General features: G+C 37.1%; 1 protein-coding gene across 1 annotated transcript; it reads left to right on the top strand.

The window, feature by feature from the left end:
- The first annotated feature begins 4,748 nt into the window (after window positions 1-4,748).
- On the top strand, window positions 4,749-5,496 carry LOC110922395 (CBS domain-containing protein CBSX5). The gene has a single exon (XM_022166704.2). The coding sequence runs from the start codon at window positions 5,041-5,043 to the stop codon at window positions 5,446-5,448; it is 408 nt and encodes a 135-aa protein (XP_022022396.1). The 5' UTR covers window positions 4,749-5,040; the 3' UTR covers window positions 5,449-5,496.
- The last annotated feature ends 9,899 nt before the right edge of the window (window positions 5,497-15,395 follow it).

Genomic DNA, 15,395 nt, shown 5'->3' with positions numbered 1-15,395 from the left:
GTCCTTTAGAGCAAACCCAGTTAGAATTTTCTGTTAAGTTATGTCACGTGCATTGTACACAAGGGTAGAACAGTCATTTCCCCTCCCTATTTGTGCCCCCCCCCCCCACTTTTAAAACCCTGATAATGTTCTTCGCCATTTACCAGCTGTTGTTCTTTCTCAACTGCTGCTGCTTCTGTGTCTGGAGATTTGACATTGACATCCTCGTTTGGGACTACTGCAATTGCATCAATTTCAGTGGTGTTATTATCATGCTCTGCAGTACCCGCATCGTCTAGGGTTTAAACGGTTGTATCAGCTAATGCTTTTTCGTCTGATTTGGTGGCATCGATTGTTTTCGTTCCAGTATCATTAGGTTTATCTTGCTCTTGGTCTTCTTCCATCACTGTTTCGTCTTCTTCTTATGAGTGGAAATTAACGGTTTTGAGTGTCGATTTTCTTCCTCTCTGCAAACCCTAGGAAAATCAAATTATACCATGATTATTTGTTGATGATTAACATTTAAGCCAACATACACTCAAATAGTAAATACCTTCCACAATGGTAGTTCACCATGCTAGATTCTGGCCGACGAACCCTAATTTGGTGGATGATCTTGAGCCCTAATTTAGAAAAGTGATGAATTGGGGGTGTTATCAGGGTTTTAAAAGGGGGAAACACAAGCGGGGAGGGGATTTTTGCCGGATTCTGGCCGGAATCGCCGATTTTTGACTGGCCGACTAGGTCCGACTAGGCCCGACTAGCGATTAATGGACTGATTAACGAAAAATTACTCAGTTACTGGCCGACTAGCGATTAATCGCCGACTAGTCGCCGCCTAGTCGCGATTTTTACAACACTGATTTTAAAGATAAAGGACAACGTCTGAAATTTAAGACAAACATAAATGACAAAACTTGTAATTTACTCTAGAAATAATGTAACTTAGTTTTTTTAAAATCACCACCTTGCATGATTGTCTACAACCCTCCCAAGATAGGTTGAAATTCACCTCATGTCCACAACCTAGCCCTAAATATATGAAACGAAAACTTGAATAAGGTAAAGAAATGTACATGGTAAATGCAAAATTTGCAAGTGTATGTGATAATCACATTTGTGGAACACATTCCAGAATTACTCAAAAGTTTGCAAGTGTATGTGATAATCACATTTGTGTAACTAGGACACATTAAAATTTTTGTTTTCTCAAGTAGTTTTCTTTATCTTCAATATTTCATGAAAATGGTGTTATGAAAGGATAGGTTTACGAACAATGGTTGTGAATATCATCTTAAATACTTAATTTACTATATAGCTAGGAGCATATTTTATGTATCATGTTATGATTTTGATACGAACCCTCCATGCCCCGTTATGTTATTTTATGATTATGTTTTTTTAGATACCATGTTTTTGCATTGGAATGAGAAGAAGAAAATGGATATAAAACATATCTTGTTCTCTACTTTATTTTTTGGAAGTGTTTGCCTACTAAAAAAGCTACTATCTTAAAGATTGGTTCATCTCGAATAAACCCGCATCAGATTTCTAGTGTGGTTCTTAGTATATTACCCATACTAATACAGATTAATACAAAAAAGTATGAATATTCTTTTGAGAGCATTCACATTCATTCCACCATATTTTTACCCTATATTACATTAAAAAACACTATATTTTCTCTCTCATTTTCAATTAAATAATATTTTTTTTATACCTATCATTACCTTTTTTTCTCTCCTCTACTCACAACCACTTTCAAAATATATTAAAAAATTATAGAGGTGAACAGTGTCCTCTTAAATATACAGATGAACAGTAATATTTTCTCTCTCCTCCACTCACAACCACTTTTTATACTCTTTATATTATAAAAACTTCACTCACATATTTTTTGATGGAATGGAATCAATGGATAGTGAATGCTCTGAGTTCTATCAACATTTTAGATTCATCTCTTTCTTGCTCTTCTGGCCTTCTTGGGTTTACTTAATTTGGAAAAGTCCGCCCCGTTGGGCTTTACTTGCTGGGTCATCATTAAATAACCCAACCCAAACGAATGAATGAATATCTAGATAGTCATAGCCAAAATATGAGGAGTTACATAAACGGCTTGGCAAAACCGACCCGAACTGAAACCGGTTTGGAACCAATTCCATACAAACCGGTTCGGTTTGGTATAGAAACCGTACGTTTAGGACTGGTTCTCCTTCTTCACGCCAAAAACCGAACTGAACCGGCTTTTCGCCAAATCGGTATGAAAGAAAAACAATTGCAAAGTAGTCCATTTATTTTTTTAAAAAATGTTATCTTATTGAAATTTTTTAAAATTTTTATTAAAAAGCCAATAATTTTTAACCTAAAACAATGATCGTAAAAGTTGCTAGGCGCTCTCTAGTCGGAGTCGGGAGTATTCGGGAAGTACTCGGCCTAGGCGGAGAGTAGTCGGGCCTAGGCAATCTACCTTGTAGCGAGTACTCGGGGAGTACTCGGCCATCATAACCTTGTTTTACAACCATGCCTAAAACAGTTCGAAAGCTATAAAAATAAAAAAGGGCGTATTATATTTTTTTCTAATTTTTTTTTGTCGTCAAAATGGTTTTAAAAAGTGCGCACAAGAACCTGTTTGGAACCGAAACCGAAACAAACTGAGCCGAAATTGGTGTTTCAAACCAGCCTTTAAAACCGGCAAGGAACCAAACCGGTTTCAACCCAAAACCAGTTTGGCCAAGAAAAAACAAACGGTTTGAGTTTCTGATAAAAAAAAAAGAAAAGAAAAAAAGAAACCGGTTTGGGTTTCTGAAAAAAAGAAGAAAAAACCGAAACATTCATCTCTAGACTCAGTCATATTATTTAGTACTCGTATCAAGTAGGTTCTAGGTAGGAACCAGACCGGGACCCAGACCAAAACCAGGAACTAATTATGAAAATGTCAACCGTGAACCTGACCAGTGTGTTACAAACATTTTTTTTGTCTCACATCGCTTAGAAAACTAAAACTAAGGGAGTATCTCCCCTATAAAAGAAGGTAAAGACAATGTACAAAATGAATTAACTATTTATACTTGCATAGTTAGCCATATGATTAAATTAAATGGCAATTATAGCCCTTAGTCTATGAAGAAATTCAATTTTAAGGTTATTTTATGTAGTAAATTTTGCGGTTATTTGTTAGTTCGACCTAGATCTAGCCGAGCCGAACTAGCTCGAATTCTAATTGAGTCGAGCTCGAGCCGAGCTCGAGCTGGGTCTAGCTCGGCTCGACTCGGCTCGTTTACAGCCCTAGGTCGGACCGGTTTTCAGTCGGTTGAACACCATCTTAGATACAAACCGGAAATTATTGGTCCTCAATCTAGGCTACTATATTGGGCTTATATCACTATGGACTATGCAAAATATTTGATGGGATGCCAGCAGCCAGAAAATGAAATGTGGTGGGCTGCAAGAATAATACTACTACGAGGTATGGACTATGAAGTTTGGTGGAAAGTTGACCAACTTGGACTTATCACTATGCAAGAATATGAAAAAAAAAATCTGCATATTAACACTTCAACAATCGGACAAGACCATGAACTTTCATACTGATCTAAAACTCTTTTACCCATACTAAAGCTCCACTTTGAAGCAATACTAGAAACCAAAATTGCTAATAAATCCAAAATATTAAATAAAAGAAAAATCAAAGTTTACATTTTGTAAGGCCGTAAAAATTTATCAAACTTTCACATAGGGGTGTTCATCGAATCGAATAACGAATTTTTGAAGTATTCGAATCGAATTTTTCGAATTTTTTATTTTTTTACATGAATTCGTATTCAATTCGATTGGATTAGTATTTGAAACTCGAATTCGAACCGAATTTGAATAAATTCGATTTAATTCAAATTCAACAATAATTATTTTACTTTCATTTTTTAGAACTACTATAAATAATTATATTCAACATAAGATATAATAATCTGCAAAATTAATTAACTATCAATATATCAAAACCCCAAAATTTAGAAGATATCTTGGTTACTGGTAGCGATTTAAGTTAGGTAAAATTTGAAAATAAATAGTATGGGCTATTTTTTAGAAGATTTGGTAATGTTATGAATAATAAACTATCACTTATACAGGTAGTTCATACTTTGGTCAAGTTTAGAAGTTATATGTGTATATATATGTTGTGTGTGTATATACATATATCTAAAAAATAAATATAAATTGAATTCGAATTTCGAATCGAATCGAATTCAAAATCGTAAATTCGTATTCGGTTCTAATTCGATTACTGGACTCGAATACGAATCAACTCGAATTCGAACATTTTTAATCGAACTTGAATTGAGTCGAATTTCGAATTTTTCGAATTCGAATCGAGTTCTAAACACCCCTACTTTCACAAGTATTTGAAGAATTCAAATATGCACGTGGTGTTTGTTTTTTTAATTTAATTTGTGGTTACTGAGTCATCAAATTATGGAATCATGTAGGCCTCGCAAATAAAACCCAAATGGGTTATTTTGGGTAATTTAAAAAATGAGACAAATTAGTGTGCTAGGAAACAATAATGGATGGGTTAGGATGAACTTTTAGATATCAATTTAAAATATCTGATGGGTCAGGATGGGTAAGTTCCAACCACAACAATCAGATTCAAAATCTCATAGTACCCGTAACGAGCAGAACAACAATCAATTCAAAACGAAAACAAACACTACCCAACGAATCATCAATCGCTCCAACGTCCCATACGGGCGGTATTGAGTTCTGTTGGTTAACACAAGAAGACATAATCAGATTCCTACTAAACTCAATCGCACTATTCTCCCCAACCGAACATATTCCGTCAACTGTCTCGGAATCATCGATTCTGACATCCTCACCGTCAACAACCACTCGCCGGCATCCACCGCACTCTACTTAATCACCACCTCACTCGCTGATCAAACCTCCATCGTCGTCGTAGACGACGATGGCATCCTGAATGGCGAAATCTCCCCCTTCACATTATCCTATTGCGACGAAACAGCTGCGGCTGCAATCGCGACACTCTCCGCATGCGATTTAATGGCGTATATCGACTGCGGTGGGCCGCCTGAGGATATAATCAAATTGGTGGAGATAAGGTTGAAAGATAAGAATTTGAAAGGGATGTTGGAATCGTTTTCGGTTTATTTTTCTGAAATTAATGTAAATAGTAAGTTGTGTGCCACATTATCATCATCATCTGATGATGAAATGTTGAATTCGCCTGTGAGTGTGAAGTCTGGGAGGTTTAGTAGGTCGAGTAGCTACTCGGCTAGGATAACACAGATGGCCGAGGTGATAGTATGCTATCCCGGGAGCTCGTTGGTGGCGGTTATGATCCAAGCGATCGCGCAACGGGTTAGCTATGTTTGGGTTATTGAAGAGATTAGTATTGGACATGCCTTGACATTAGTCTCAAGTTCCATGTCCAATGATGGACTAATGTAAGTTGCAGTTTTTTTATTTTTATTTTATTTTTTATTTTGCATGTGATGGTGTCATGGTACCGATGTAAATGTTGGTTCTTGCTCGGTGAGAAAGAGCCAACAACTGTGGAAGAGAAGTAATACAACGGCCGATGGTCGATATTCAAAGTCGTCAAACTAAAGACAGCAGCGGAAATATTTTCATTTTTAAGATGCATTGCGAATTTATTAACGAATAATCTAAGATACACTTGCGAATGAAACCAACTATTGTAGCTGCTTAATGGATGCCGAGAACAACAGGTTCATATAATCCCCAACGAATGGCTAAGAAACTAATTTAACTATTACAACTTTGTTGCAAGTTAAACCTCCATCAAATACATAAACAATACAATGTTTGTGAATGTAGCTCCGGCCACCATGGTAAAACCATATAGGAATAATCGATGGTTTTTATTTTTTTTATTTTTTATATCTTTTCATATATTTTAATTTTTTTTATTTTATTATTGTTTTTAAATTTTTATTTTTTTACTTTTTTTTTTACTTTTTTTTGATTTTTTTTTTATTTGTATTTTTAGCCTATCATGCCCAAATCCCTCTTGACAAAAACCCATCTTTACCTAAATCCATCCTAACTCATTTCTTAATAAACCCATTCTAACCCAACCCATTCTAACCCATTACCCAAACCTGTCCAACCCACCCATTTTGCCACCCCCTAGAATCATGGGTCATTGTTTTATGTGTTAGTTTATCTGATAAGCTGTTAGTAGTTCCTTCTTTTTCAGGGAATAGTTGATTGAGTCATGTAGGTCATGAGTAGGCAATTTATTTTCATTCTTGTTCTATTAAAACGTTTTATCAGGTTAATGAAATTAAGCTTTTCAGTCTCTTGTTTATTTATGTGAGAATTAGCCTGATAAACCAAAATCTGGTATTTGAGCTTGAGTGTTTGAGAGTTCACTTTCACAAAACAGCATAGTCGGTAACTCATCTGAATCGATTCAGCCCCCAACACCTGTCTTTAAAGGCGAGGATTATGAGTTCTGGAGTATCAGGATGAAGACGTTGCGCTCAAAGGATCTGTGGGAGTTCCTGGCGTCACAAGAGGAGACTGATGAAAACAAAGTGAAGAAGAACCGGAAAAATGTGTGAGAGCTCTAACCCTAATTCAGCAAGGGGTGCATGATAGTATCTTTTCGAAAATTGATGTTGCTTCATCAGCAAAACAAGCCTGGGATCTCCTTCAAACTGATTTTAAGGGAGATTCTAAGGTTCCTGTGAAGTTGCAAGGGTTACGACGTGAGTTTGAGACACTTCAGATGAAGGAGAATGAAGTCGTCGTTGATTTCTTATCCAAGGTTATGTAGATTATGAATTACAAAAGGGCTTACGGTGAAAAAAATTGTGATCAACATGTCGTTGTGAAAGTGTTGCGCAGTTTGCCATCAAAGTGGGACCACGTCGTTACTGCAATTGAAGAGTCTCGAGACTTGACAACATTGTCCTTTGATCTACCCATAGGGCCTCTTCAATTTCATGAGGGAAGAGTGCATCGAGCAAATGATATGATTAAGGAGGAACATGCTTTTCCAACAGAAGTTGAAGAGTATGCTACGCCAACTTGAGGAAGAGGATGTGGGTTGGTGTGAGGCCGAAGCCATGGACATGGAAGACAATTTGGCAGAGGAAGAAGTGGTGTTCAATGCTTTAATTGCAATCGATTTGGGCATGTTAAAGCAAATTGTTAGGCAGAGCCACAGGCTTATTGATGTGCGTGAAGTGTGTTATCTTTTAGGTATATATTTTAAGCCCTTTTACACTTTTTAGCCAAGTTTTAAATTTATAAAACACGATATTTACTAACACTAAACACACATATGGGCAAGTGCACCCATCGTGGACGTGGTATAGTGTTGGTAAGATACCGAGGTCGTCCAAGGACACAAGAGCCTTTAGTACCGGTTTATCCTCAACGTCTAATCAAATCAAAAGTTAGAAAAAGGTTTTAAATTTAGGAAAATAAAACTAACTAAAATGCTGAAAATAAAAATAAAAGTAAAAACAGACAGACAAGATGAATCACTTGGATCCGACTCGTGTGTAGTGTAACCTTTGATTATTTTTGCACTTTTGCACTTGTTTAAGAGATTATCTTAGTTATTGTAGTAGGCCCCTCTTTTGAAGGTGACGATACCCTCAACCCAGTAGTTTGAGTCAGCAAGGATACAATCCTAAAGGGTCGGATTATTGAAAAATAATTAGTTAAGTTATTAATGCATAATGTGGTAGGCCCCTCTTTTGAAGGTGACGTTACCCTCGGCTAAGTAGTCTGATTCAGCAGGGATACAGTCCTAAGTAGCCGGGTTAAAGTTTTAATAATAGTTTAACTTATGAGGGGATCAAAGAGTTTGGATACCCGCCATCCAATACCGGTGGGTATTGAAGGAGGTCCTACTAAATTTGACCCAGGTCCTTTGCGGGATCTATACACTGAACAATGGCAAGACTCTTACCAAACCGTTCCCCTAACCCCCGACCAGGTAGCCAACATACCTCCATATAGGCCGTGGAGATATGAATGGTGAAAATCTTTTATTTTATATAAAAAGTAAATTAATGCCAAGACACCACGGATAAACGATAAGGAAGAATCACCTTCAACATAAGAAACTAGTTATTAAAGTCATTAATACATAACCAATTAAAAAGTGCAAAACATTAAAAATAAAAAGTATTCCATTAAACACTTGTCTTCACCAAGTGATGTAAGAGACTTAGGCAAACATGGCCTTTGATTGTCAAGAACTCTTACGATCAATCTTGGATCCCGAGACGACTCACACACTCTATGATGGACAATGGATGATGGTGGTGGGTGGTGGGTGAAGTGTGAGAGAGGTGGTGTGCCAAGGGATGAGTTGCAAGAGCTCCAAGCACTCCTATTTATAGGCTGAAAAGAAGCTCGGGCACGGCCCCGTGTCCATCCTTCTCTCTTTCTTCATTAAATGTAGTTTGTCTGCATTATTTGACCACGCCCACGTGTCCACTGAGCACGACCCCGTGTGCAGAAGCGTATCTGTACTATCAAGATTTGCCTGGATTGTGCGAATCTTATAGTTGACCACGGCCCCGTGTCCGCTGAGCACGGCCCCATGGTAGGCAATAGAAGCTTCTACAACTTTGTCTTTTCTGCTGACACTTGGGCACGCCCCCGTGCTCACTGAGCACGGGGCGTGTTCAGTCTTCTGTCTTCTTGTTTTGCTTGGGAAGATGCTGTCGGGAGGCTGGGCATGCCACGTTTGTTCCTTTTCTTGTATTTATGTTAGATTTGGCTGCCTTTTTGTTTCTTTTGTTTATTTGAACTTATTTAATCCTGAAAATACAAGAGGAAGACAAAACAACACTTTTTCCAACATTAGTACTAAAAAAGGGTTAGTTTTATGCCTTAATTGATGTAATTTATATGTTGCATTTTGTGCACATCACTTATGCTATGGTGAATGATGAAAAAGTTGAAGATAAAGAACCACAATTATTCATGGCGTTTGAATTGGATGAGACCGGGAGTGAAGAAGGTGCCAAAGCACTTGTGGTTGGCCAAGATAGCAATGTTCGAGGAAGCTTTGTGTGGTACCTGGATAGTGGGTGCTCAAATCATATGACAGAGCAACAATCCTTGTTTCAATATCTGGATGAAAGCAAGAAAGTTTTAGTGAAGATGGGAAATGGCAAGTGCATAAATGTTGAAGGTCAAGGAACGATCAAGTTTGAGGTCTCATCAGGGGTGTCTCGTTCGTTGTCTCGGGTTCAGTATGCTCCTGCCCTTGGTTATAATGTGTTGAGTGTTGGTCAGTTAATGAAGGCTAGATATTGGTTGGTTTTTGATGATGATGCATGCAATATTACAAACAAAAGAATGAGAGAGTGGATGTTTATAATACCTATGCCCGAGAACAATGTTTTCCCTTTTAATGTTGCTCAACATCATGCAACATCCTCGGCCGCTATCATTCCAGTTGACTCATCTCTTTGGCACATGAGATATGGTCATCTGCATGAGAACAGTCTGCAGTCTTTAAGTGAAAACAATCTGGTCATTGATTTGCCTCGAATTCAGTTGGTTTCGGTGTGTGAAGGATGCATTTATGGGAATCAAACTCGGAGGTCATTTCCAAGACATGCATGGAGATCATCTCATGCACTTCAACTGATGCATGCAGACTTGTGTGGGCCTGTGCCTACACTTTTTCTTGGAGGTAATCGATACTTCTTCTTGCTTATAGATGATTTGACACGTTTGATTTGGGTCTACTTTCTTGTTAAAAAATCTGAAAGTTTTGAGAAGTTTAAAGTGTTTAAGGCTCGTATTCAGAAAGTAAGTGGAAGGTTGATAAATACCCTACATACTGATAGGGGTGGTGAATTTTGTTCTAAGGAATTCAATGCTTTTTGTGATGAACATAGTATATGTAGGGAACTTATTGTCCCATATACCCCGGAGCAAAATGGGGTAATCAAGAGAAAAAATAAAATGGTAGTTCAAATGGCTAGGTGCGTGTTGAAAGCCAAGAAGTTAGCAAATAGTTTCTTGGGTGAGGCCGTTGCAACAGCTGTATACTTGTTGAATATTTCTCCGACCAAGGCAGTTCAAGGAATGACTCCTCATGAGGCTTGGTTCTCATACAAACCTTCTGTAAGTCATTTGAAGGTATTTGGGTCTATTTCTTCTTGTTTGAAGCCTTCTTAGCTGAGAAAGAAGCTCGATGCAAAGTCAAACAAGTGCATCTTTGTTGGGTATTGCTCACACTCAAAGGACTATAGGTTATATGATCCAGCAAAGAAATCAATCATCACATGTCGTGATGTTGTGTTTAATGAGCGAGCTATGTGGACAAATGAAGGAAGTCATACACCAAATGTTCAACCAGGTAACATGCATGAAATTGATGACGAAAATGATGTAATTGCAGGTGATACTAATGTTGTTATAGAACCCGAAAGCCCACTACAAAACAGTCCTGGAAGTGTTATTGCTTTCATCTTTTTAAGAAATGGGGCTTTGATAAGGTTATCATTGCCTCCATTTACACTATGGCTAAAGATGTCATTACGGGTGCGTTTGCTATTCACAGCTTTCATAGTTCTACCGGGTTTTTAACAGCTTCTATGATTAAAGGGATAGCATTGGCTATGCCCTGAGCGATTATCTTTTATATAGTCTCTTTATTCAAAGGATTTTCCTGATTATTCTGACCTGATTGTTTAACTTCATCTGACATCTGAATTGCAAACATATTTCACAGATTAATATCACAGAATAAATAACAAATAAGCAAAGTAATGTAAACACAAATACACATTAGTCAGAGCATATAGCCAAAATTGTCTGTGCATTGTGAATTTCATATGTATATATTACACAACCACATTTGTAATTATATTTACATATATAGCGTTATTTTTATTATTTATTATTCTTATTATGTTATTATTATTACTATTATATATATAGTGGAGGGTTTAAATGAGAAGTTTTTTTGTAAGAAGAAAAAAGAAGAAGTCTCAACTAAGGCTATTGGGTATATTTTCACGCCCCTTATCTACATGTAGGCACCACATCACCTACTTGACTCTCTTTCACCTTCACCACACACCAAGGAAATGGTTTAACCCCATTAACTCCCCTTAAAATTAATTAAAATACATATATATATAGCATGTTGTTGTGTGTGTACAAATTTTGCAATGTTGATTCTCTCCTTCTCTCTCCTAGTTAACAACTTAACATGTGAAGTTTTTAATGCCTCTTAACACCCTTCAAGAGCGGTTTAACAAGTGTTAACGGATGCCAACTAGGATTAACACCAATGGATGTTAGAGTATACCAGGTGGCCTAATAAAAATGTTTCATTTTACTTCATTTAATATTTATGTTTAATTTTTAATATATGGGTATATTGATAAACTAACATAAATCATTAATTTGTATTCTTCCCCTTTAATAACTAGCTAAATTAAATTTGTAACTCCTTTTCAAAATATATATTTTTTCCAAATTAAAAAAAAACAACTTAATTTAAAATGTAGAATAAATTACGAGTTGTGTAGGATATATTTCGAGGTGTGTAGGATTAATTTCGACTGTGTAGGAAAAAATTCTATAATGTGTAGGGTATATGTAGGAAAATTTTGATATGTGTAGTTTTTGTTGATTATATGTAGGATAATTAATGATTAGTTGACTAATTAATTAAAGACAGAAAAATTAATGATGTGAGTTATAAATGAAATAGCATTTTACTAATATGCTCTTTCTTCTTTTTCTTCTCACATTAAATTTCTTCTCAAATGAACTTTCCCCTATATATATATATATATATATATATATATATATATACAGAGCCGGCCCTATGGGTATATGAACCTAGGCCCAAGCCTAGGGCCACCAAATTTGAAGGGCCACCAATTTTCCAATTTGAAGGGCCACCAATTTTCTAATAGATCAGGCCCAAATCTCTCATCTATGAACATTACATAAACCTAATAACCCAATTCTAATACATGAGACCCAAATCTCTCATCTGTGAACATTACATAAACCTAATAACCTAATGGCACTGAGAGACGTTTAAACAATGTTTTAAGAACCGGTTTAAACCGGCCGGTTGAACCGGTTAAACCGGATGTCAGATATTTGGCCGGCACGAATCATACCGGTAAACTAAGGAAACGGCAAAGAAGTTGTACCGCCGGTAAATTGGGTTATACCGGTTTAAACCGGTATACCGGTACCAGTTCAAACCGGGCCAAAGGTCAAAATTTTGAACTTTTAGGTGATTAAAAAAAGTGACTATTTACCTTCTTAGTTAAAGTGTAAAATGATAATTTTGCAAAAGGGCCACCACTTCGTAGTTCGATTAGGGCCTCCGAAAACGTAGGAACGGCACTGTATATATATATATATATATATATATATATAGAGAGAGAGAGAGAGAGAGAGAAAGTGTTCTGTACAAATGCCTTTATCGTACATTACGTACGGTACAATCTCAGCCGTCAGATCATTTTCCCGCATTTTAAAATCGCATGTTATTTTTTTTATTAACAATTTCGCATGTGATAATTTTTGATGAAATCGCATGTTGTTTTTTTTTTTTTACCAATTTTGCATGTGATAATTTTGATGAAATAGCATGTTGTTTTTTGTAACAATTTCGCATGTGGTAATTTTGATGAAATCGCATGTTAAAAAACCAACATGCGAAATTGTTAAAAAAAAACAACATGCGAATTCAATGCGGGAAGATGAACAGACGGCTGAGATTGTAGCGTACGTAATGTACGATAAGGGCATTTGTACGTTAACCTAACCCTATATATATATATATATATATTATCTTTTCTTTTTTTCACAACATACTAACTATTATATAGACATCTAATCTATAGTTAAGTTGTCTTCAGAAATTGAACTCCCTCTCGTCATACTTCCAGACGAGGTTTTCACCCACTGTTCTGATCCTATTCCCTGCCTCCACAAGTTCTTCGCCATAGTGGCGAAGTTCAGCAACGTTGTCCGGGTTCATGGGTGGGAAAACTGCAGGAGCAGGTGCGAACCGGGGGTAATAGGGATTTGGGTTGTTCATAAGGTTCTGGAAAGCCCAGTCACTTGTCCACCATTCTTCGGCTTGATTTTGAAGTGGCTGTTGGGGAATGGCCAGTTCGGGTACGACGGGTTCCATATTTCTTGGCATTTCTGGTGGTATTGGCGCGTTCAGGTTAATTTCATTTAGCGGTCTGAACAGATCACAATTTGCCAATTTCCTATCCAATTCCTCCTAAGGGGGTAACATCAGAGCTTGGTTGGAACTTTCTCCAATAATTTCATTACCTTTTGGTTCAACAGTCTTTTTGATTTTCTGAGAAGCCGAATTCTTCTTCCTACCTCTTTTCCAATCCAGAATCCGTTTCCTCTTCTTGGGTGGTTCCTTCGGCTTTCTCTGAGCTTCAAACACCATCGGTTCATCAGTTTTAACCTGATATCCTATCTGAGTATCTGTCGTTTCCATATCTGTTAGACTCATGGATATGTTCCGGAGTGCTTCTACTAACTTGCTCATGCTGTTAGTCAAAAACAATGAAAAAAAGAACTTCGAAAATCGAATATAATATTAATTAGTAGCACAGATGTTTCACAGAAGCATTTAATCACATTCCTGACAACTAAATTTAAGTATTTTTACAATACTTAATTAGCTTAAACTAGTGGCTCTGATACCACCTTCTGTCACGGCCCCCGACCCGTACCCCGGTTCGGGCGCCGCGAGGCAGACAACAGTGGTACTGGTGTTTATTATTTGGCAGCGGAAAATCATTAGGACCGGGTGTCAGGAAAATTTTGATCAGACTTTTCAAAACACCAAGTCTTCATTTCATAAACTACGGGGTAAACCCCGTATTTACATAAAGGAATTTCTCTGGGAAATCCACTAATTACAGAAAACACATTTATTTTAGGTTTACATAGCCACTTATTTAAGCTGAAGTGCTTCACGGCAATTTTTTTTCCTTTTTTTCACAATAAATCACCTGAAATGCATTTTAAAAACATTTGGTCAGCGGAAAATACTGGTGAGTTCATTCAGTTGTTTAAAAATACATTGTTATAATTACAGTATTAAGAGTTTTTACATTTGCTTATATCTTATAATTACTTAACCTAGTTGTCACTCGGCAAGACTTGTGATTGTGGTCATATCACTATTGAATCATGTCATCTAATAGTAACGCTTGACAAGTAGTGTATACAAAACCCCACAAACTGGCAGCAATTTAAGAATACCAAGACTTAATCACTGTAAGTATAACTGGAAAACATTTAGGGTTTTTGCAAAGCGTTTAGTAAAAGAAAGAATGACTCACATTGTAGGTTTAAGTTGATATATCTTGCCTAAAGAAAGAATGACTCACATTGTAGGTTTAAGTTGATATATCTTGCCTATTGTTTTAAAGCTTGGTGTACCTAACTAAATACACAATGCACACGTATTAGTGTATTAACTCAATTCAACTTTAACCATAATCACGAGATCAAAACCCAGTTACCCACAACGAATGGCAAAGTATAGTCGGCACCAGCAGCACTTAAACATATGTTAGATCGGTTCCAATCGATCGGACCAAGTACCGTATCAATGATTAGAGTTATTACCCTGATATCAGAGTAGCGTTTCGAGAATTTGGGACTTCGTTGAAAGAAACAGAGATACGAGAAGTAGGACAACGTTTTAAACGATCGAACCGAGTAAACTGACAAGTCCCACACTGCTGGATTTATACTCAATTTTGGTGCCTCCCGCGTGTCGCGCACGGGCCCCCTCTCCCTACCGCGTGTCACGAGGCTAACCCCCCTAGGATAGATTAGCCTTGTTGCAAAAATATGCTGGCCACTTGTCGATTTTCGAGTCCCACGTGTCCAGGTATGTCGTCGCGCGTCGCGGGAGGTTTAGGGGTCCCCCCCGGCGTGTCTCCGGGGGTCCCTGTTTCAAGTTTCTTTTGTTTTTCATTTCGGGTTGCGCCGTACAAGTTCGGGGTCTCAATCAGGGTTCATTGAAATGTATTTTGGGAATGGTTATTTGAAATTTTGGAGGTTCTTACAAAAACTGAGCCTTTGAATAGACTTCTTAGACTCTGATACCAATTGTAAGTCCAGAGATCTTCAACCGGATATCACAACCACAATCAAAAGTGCGGAAAACTAAAGAAAGTGAGAAATAAGAAAGTATTGATTGTATTAAAGTTGCACACAAGCTCTTGGCTTGTCTGGTACAAATCAAACAAAGCAAGAACAATCAACAACCCTCTAATGACCTAGACACACCCTATTTATATTTACATAGGGTGACCTAATTACAAAATGGGCCAAGCCCAAACCGTACACTTCCATAATCATCTATTCAA

This window comes from Helianthus annuus, chromosome 17 (genome assembly GCF_002127325.2).
Source record: "Helianthus annuus cultivar XRQ/B chromosome 17, HanXRQr2.0-SUNRISE, whole genome shotgun sequence".
Classification (NCBI taxonomy): Eukaryota; Viridiplantae; Streptophyta; class Magnoliopsida; order Asterales; family Asteraceae; genus Helianthus; species Helianthus annuus.
The sequence above is the reverse complement of the archived record's forward strand: the minus strand, read 5'-3'. Positions and strand labels throughout refer to the sequence as shown.